The sequence below is a fragment of the Zingiber officinale genome, chromosome 11A (genome assembly GCF_018446385.1).
Source record: "Zingiber officinale cultivar Zhangliang chromosome 11A, Zo_v1.1, whole genome shotgun sequence".
Taxonomy (NCBI): domain Eukaryota; kingdom Viridiplantae; phylum Streptophyta; class Magnoliopsida; order Zingiberales; family Zingiberaceae; genus Zingiber; species Zingiber officinale.
The window spans coordinates 74,563,613-74,570,508 of NC_056006.1; the positions used below are offsets into that span (position 1 = coordinate 74,563,613).

Below are 6,896 nucleotides of genomic sequence, written 5' to 3' on the forward strand. Positions count from 1 at the left end.
AATGGAGACGATGTGCGAGTGAATCAAATTTTAGAGAAGTGTGTACTGTTTCAAGGTTTGAAGTCTGAAGTTGTTTAAGTAAGATTGTGGTAGCAGATTTTGATGAATAGCAGCTCGTACCATTAAGATGACACCTTATGAGGTACTATATGGCAGGAAATGCATGGCAAGAAGCGGAGAGAGAAAAGAAATGGAAGTAGAGTGGGTAGAGGTGATAGACTACTCAAGCAATCCGAAAATCAGAACACAAGAGTTTGACAGCGCCGACACGCCGAGGCCATGGAATTCAAGTAGGAGATTCCTTAAAGTCGCTCCTATGAAGGGAGTGATGAGATTTGGCAAGAAGGGCAAATTAAGTCCTCGCTATGTAGGACCTTACCCGATCATAGAGAGGATTGGGAAAGTAGCTTACAAGTTGGACTTACCACAAGACATGTCAGCAATACATAATGTATTTCATGTCTTCATCATGCTAAGGAAGTGTCTTCGCGACAAGCAAGTGGTTCGAACCTCGGTCGCGGATCCAAGAGGATCTTAGTTATAAGAAGTGACATGTAGGCAAGGAAGCCAAGAGATTGAGAAACAAAGAAGTACCACTAGTGAAGGTCATGACACCCGAACGACACGAGGAAATCACTTAGGAGGCCGGGAGAGAGATGAGACAAAAGTATCCAGACTATTCTAAGTTCGAGGAGGAACTTTTATAAGGTAGGTAAGATTGTGACCAATTTTCCCTATTCTGAGTTTCAAATGTCTATAAAGATATTTGAAAATACTTTTAAAATATTCTTGAGATTTTTAGAAATTTTTAAAGTATTTTTGCGTAATTTTTGGAGGTCGTTTAGTATTTTTACAAAACCAAAGAAGTTTAGGCAAAAAGCGTTGGAATCGAGGTTTGAACCCGGGACCTCGGGTCAGACTGACCCAAACCAAAACCGGCCTGACCAACTAAGCTAGGAGATTTCTGTTAACCGAATATGAGAAGAAATAGATTTAAGGTATAGTATAATGGAAACCCCTAGATATAAGAAAAGGCTTAAGTTTCTCCCGAACCGAAATCCCGAAACCTAATTTCGCTTCCTCCCTCACGCGTGCGATCCTTCTCCTCTCGCGGCGGAAACAAAGAAGCGGGCTTAGGGCTCTTCCTCCGGCGGCCGGCCAAAGCTTTCCGAGGGGTTTTCTTCACCTCCTTACGGTCGTATTGTCGAGGGGAGCACGCGGGCACAGAAGGATCACCGAGATCTCAAGCTTTTCCCGAAACCCTAGCAATCTTTCCTCTCGGTTGTAAGTCCAAGCAAACAAGTGTAAGTACTACTCACCTGTGGTAGGAGTTGCTCCGAGTTTCGATTTTCTTCCTTGCTTCCGGATTTCACAGTGCCGAGTAGAAATACATGTTAGGGCTTTCTTCCTTGCTTCCGGATTTGGTTGTGCCGAATTTCTTGTGTTAGGGATATGGTTCCTCTTGTTTAGGATCATGTTGTGCGGAATTTTCTTTACCAAGGTTGTTTCGGGTCTACTGTACAATTGGGATCAGAAGCTGTGGGTAACAGCTTTCTATAGTTTTTCCTTGCTTTGTACAGAATTTTGGAACCTGGCATAGTAGATTTACTTCTTGTACATGATTAGCTTGGAATTGATAAGCCGTGTAGCGCTAAAATGTGTGCTCGGTTTGTATTTGGCTCTTTGCTGTGGATTGAACAGTATCAACCCTTCAAATTCCCTTTTTGCTGCCGTGAGTCCTTATAGGAAGTTGAGAAGAAGCTTTAAGTAATTTGAGTAGTTTCCATTAGCAATTAGTTGAGCATGTGTAATTTCCCTTGCTGCTATGATACTCAAATTAAATTGTTTAGTTTTCCTTGCCAATTAATGAGCATGAACAGATTCGAATCTGGGTTATCAATGATAATTTTCTTTTGTTGGTTAATTTCCTTTTTGCTGCCCTAGCTATGTTAATCTACCTTTGCTGCCATGGGTTTGTTAAAGAAGAGGAGAAGGAAATTTGAATGGGTTTAGCATGTTGTTTAGATTTTTCCTATGTTGTTTAGATCATTCCCTTGCTGTTTAGTTTTTGTTTGCTAATAGTAAAGCATGAGCAATTATCCATTGCTAATAATTAAGCAAGATCAAATTAGTTTTCTGTTGTTCCATTTTATAGCATGTTTAGAAAGTTTAAAGTAGCATTCTTTTGCCCTATTCTATAGCATGATTAGTAAGGTTAGATTAGCTTTCTTTTGCTTTTATCACAGCATGTTTAGGAAATCTAAATAAGCTCTCTTTTGCCCTATTTTACAGCATGTTTAGTAAGTCCGAGTTAGCTATCTTTTTGCCTATTTTATAGCACGTTAAAGAAGCCTGAAGTTGTATTCTTTTGCTTTACTTATAGCATGTTTAGAAAGTTTAAAGTAGCATTATGTTGCCTATTTTACAGCATGTTTAGAAGGCTCAAAGTTGTTTCTTTTGCCCTATTCTATAGCATGATTAGTAAGGTTAGATTAGCTTTCTTTTGCTTTTATCACAGCATGTTTAGGAAATCTAAATAAGCTCTCTTTTGGTTTATTTTACAGCATATTTAGAAAGTCCAAGTTAGCTTTCTTTTGCTCTATTTTATAGCATGTTTAGGAAATCCAAATTAGCTTTCTTTTGCTTTATTTTATAACATGCTTAGAGAGTTCAGATCTGCTTCCCTTGTGTTATTTTTATATAGCATGTTTGGTTAGTTGTAATCCTATACTTGTTAGAAATATCTACAGAATTCTAATAAACTCTAACAAAGGATTATAAGATTCTAAATCACTACTCGATGTTTCAAAAGATTAATAAACTCGACTATCAATTGAATTAACCGACTTTGATTTGTTCAATTTTATGATAAAGTGCATTCCCTTTATCTAAAACAATTAGATGAGTTTTATTTTTATTTGATCGATTTGATTTAACTTACGTGTGACGAGTATATGCGTTCTCAGCATCACATTAGAATTCTTCTTTCTAAACCTTATCCCTGTACGCTGTCCCCGAGGATAACCTTATCCATCTCTCCTGCAATCGCAACATTCCACATCGGATCCGCGCGCTGGCCTAGCACACGCAGCTAATCCAAACAAATTACTAGTATCCATATATCTATCATCTTTCTCCTCTCCGTTGTTGGATTAAGCTGAAGCAAGTCGCAACCAATCAAGACTCCAACCTTTGAGTTTGCTCCATGGCATTAGCTTCTTCGATCACCATGTGGAAGCCCGCGGTCGGCTTCCTCCGGCCTTTGGCAGGCTCAGAAACATTCTTTCAGCCACTCAGGTTGCCTGCTACCACGGCGGCGGGGCGGCGGCGGGGCGCAGAGCTCAAGGTCCGGGCCTCGTCGTTGTCAGAGAAGGAAAAAGTGCTAAGCAGACTGACGGCGGCAGCTATGGTGGCAGCGCTAGTGATACCGGAAGTGGCGGAGGCAGCGCAGCCAGGCATCTCGCCGTCGTTGAAGAACTTCCTCCTGAGCATCGTGTCCGGCGGGGTCGTGGTCGGCGTGATCGTAGGGGCTGTCATCGCCGTCTCCAACTTCGACCCTGTGAAGCGGAGCTGAGTAGTGGACTGTGCATCGTGGTGTTCAACCAATCATGTGTAACTGCTACCTTAATTTTTAATGTATTCTCTCATAAATCTGGTATATACGATGGAGAGCTTTAATTTTGTCAGAAAATTAATTTTAATAATCAATAAATTAAATAAGAATAAGTATAAATCATAGTAAATCAATTTGAATAGATTATCATAAATTAATTTATCGAATGGAAAAAAATTAATGACAAAAGAACATTGGTCCGATATAATCGGACAAAACTTTTAGCTCGCACATAAATTGGGTTCATATATAGATGGGATTATATAAATGCTACAAGGATGAGAAATTGAAATTAATTTTATTAATTAATTAATTAAACAATTAATTAGTGAATGAATATTAATTAATTAATATTTACAATTTAATATTAATTTAGTTAATTAATATTATTGATTAATCAAATTAATTAATGATAATTGATAATATTTAAATAAAAAAATATGTCCTGTGTTTTTTCACCTCTTAGAAGTGTTGATACAGTCTGACCTGGCTGTTGTTTTGATGTTGACACTGATTTAATTTTGTATCAGATATTAATTAAACTCAGATTGATTACTGATCAAGGTAGATCGAGGATCAGGGAAAACACAGTATGGAAAAGCACGCGAGTCGTCAAGAGAGAGTCGTAGTGGTCCTTCAGATCCTGACAGAGCGGAGGGCTCGGGCCTCAGCTGAGGGACGTGAAGCCTGCGGCTCTGCTCGGTCGCAGTCGGTAGGCTAGTGAGAGTCTTGTAGCACATTCTGACTAGGTCGAGACCACCTCTGTCGCCTCGGATGACCTAGCCGGTGGACTGCCTCCTCCAGACGAGGGCAGCTGGTTCCTGAGTCACTGTCGTTCCCCGGAAAGAGGGAGAGAGCTTGAGCACCTGCTGCCGCCAGGCCGGCCAGAGAGGCCTTAGCTTATTCTCCGGACTGAGGGCTTAGCCGTGACGCGGGCTGTGGCCCGTAGACTTCGCCCACTCACGAGACTCGCAGTTCTCTGCGCCCGGCGAGTCAGAGGGCCCCAGTACGTGCTGGCCTCGACCAGAGGACTGGAAGCGGGCTAGCCTCGTAGGTCGATGAGGACTCCTCTGAGACTCAGTACTCTGGGCTCATAGGCTTTAGGGTTTGGGAAGCTCTAAATGGATCGCATTGGACCGATCCGGTGATCTATATGGTTATCGGATCGGTCACCAGAGATCGATCAGGAGGCAACGGAGTTCGGGAGAAAGGATAGGGGATCGCTCGTGGACCGATCCACCTATAGCCTTAGCTCTCTGGACCGATCTATATGGTCGGTCGCCGATCCACAATAATATTTCTCTGCAACTTCTGACTCGTCTGATTTAACCATCTCCTGTGAGCTTTTTAATTTGCAGGTTGCAGCTATCATGTCAATGCTTAAATTCAAATTAAACTCCATCAGGAGAATAAGACAAAGTGTTCTTTCTACTATGTTTCGCTGCAAATGGTGCAATTGGAGCATCAACGTTTACTGGCTGCGATCTGGATGCGATCAGTTGGCAGTCAGCTTGACTACTGCTTGTTGGTTCGAGCTCAGAGACACCTGCGAAGAACATGGGTTCTATTGGTGTGAGTTCAGAGAACCAGATGAGAAGGAAGAGTGATTGGCGACGCCTTAGCTTGCAGCAGCAATTCGGTGCAGGTTGACAGCGATTCGGTACAGGCTGAACACAGTGGAAAAGCAAAGGTTTTTGAGCTCTTGGCTGAGAAGTTGTTTTCCTTCTTGCGCTCTGCTGTCGTCTTTGTGTGGCTGTGAGTGTATTCTTCATTCTTTCTAGCCACCGATTGTAAGTCTTGTGCTTCATTTACATATCTCCGGAGACTTTGTGGAGAGGTTACTCCACCAGAAGAGAAAAAATCTAGTGATCTATCCGGTGTGATACGAAAGATCAAGGAGTCGCCACCGGACGTGGAGAGGGAGCAAGTTATCCCCAGACCTCGTACATACCGGTGTTAGTGGTGCTTTGTCTTTCTTCTTGTTTTATGCTTTTCTTTGTATATTTCGCTGCAGCTTAACGATTTGTAGGAAGAAATTCCTTAAGCTTTTAGAGGAGGCTATTCACACCCCCCTCTCTAGCCATCCGAAGATCCTAACAAGTGGTATCAGAGCGAGGTTCTCTTCATCCGGATTAACACCCTAAAGAGCAAGAAGATGGCTATGAAGGAAGGGTTTAGCACCAATCGTCCACCCTACTTCGACGGAGTGGACTTTCAATATTGGAAAAGCCGCATGGAATATTATCTCAAGACCGACATCTCAATGTGGTTATCCGTCAAGGAAGGGTTTACACCTCCGAAGGACGAAGAAGGTAAGGAACTAGACTCATTAAGATGGTCCGCCGAGCAAACTCGCAAAGGACAAGCCGATGCCAAGGCAGTGGTCACTCTACAATGTGGGATAGCCAAGGACCAACTCGTCAAGGTAGGTCCATTCATGAGTGCAAAAGACTTGTGGAACAAGCTCATCGAGCTCCAAGAAGGAACTCGAGACTCTCGGATCGCCAAGAGAGATTTATTCTTAAATCAATTACAAAACCTCACCATGAAGGAGAACGAGATGGTAAGTGAACTACACGGAAGGTTCAAAGAAATTATCAATGGTCTTCATTCCGTAGATGAACGCGTAGAGAATCGCGATCTTGTAAGGTATGTTCTCAAAGCCTTTCCGATGAATGCCTTGTGGTCATCTATGGTAGATGCCTACAAGGTCTCTAAGGACCTTTCAATTGTTAAATTAGATGAATTTTTTTGTGAAATGGAACTCCATGAATTTGCTAACAAGGGTCAAAAAGAGAAAGGTATTGCCTTAGTTGTAGGAGAAAAGAGCAAAGATGGAGGAAGGAAGAAAGAAAAGAAGAAGGAAAAAGAGATTCCTTCATCCTCATCCTCATCCTCATCCTCCTCCGAGTCCGATGATGAAGGTGGATCATCATCAAGCGAGATGGCCAACTTTGTAAGGAGAATCATGAGAAGGAGCCGGAGATACAAAGGGAAAGGTAAATCTATCGATCAAAATGTTGATAAAACTAATGTCACTTGTTTTGAGTGTAGTAAGAAAGGACATTATCGGAGCGAGTGTCCAAAACTCAAGAAGAAAGAGGAAAGGGCCAAAAAGAAGAAAGCTCTCAAAGCTACTTGGGATGAATCCTCCTCAAGCTCATCGGAGGAAGAGAAGAAGGAGAAAAGCACACGTCAATTAACGTTCATGGCAAGGGAGGAATCGAATTCCGGGAGTGATGGTGACACGAGTGATACCTCAGCCGCGGGTTCATCATCTTCG

General features: G+C 42.2%; 1 protein-coding gene across 1 annotated transcript; it reads left to right on the forward strand.

The window, feature by feature from the left end:
- Positions 1 to 3,130: 3,130 nt before the first annotated feature.
- On the forward strand, positions 3,131 to 3,681 carry LOC122032299. The gene has a single exon (XM_042591580.1). It carries the CDS (start codon positions 3,206 to 3,208, stop codon positions 3,572 to 3,574), a length of 369 nt encoding a protein of 122 aa, XP_042447514.1. The 5' UTR covers positions 3,131 to 3,205; the 3' UTR covers positions 3,575 to 3,681.
- The last annotated feature ends 3,215 nt before the right edge of the window (positions 3,682 to 6,896 follow it).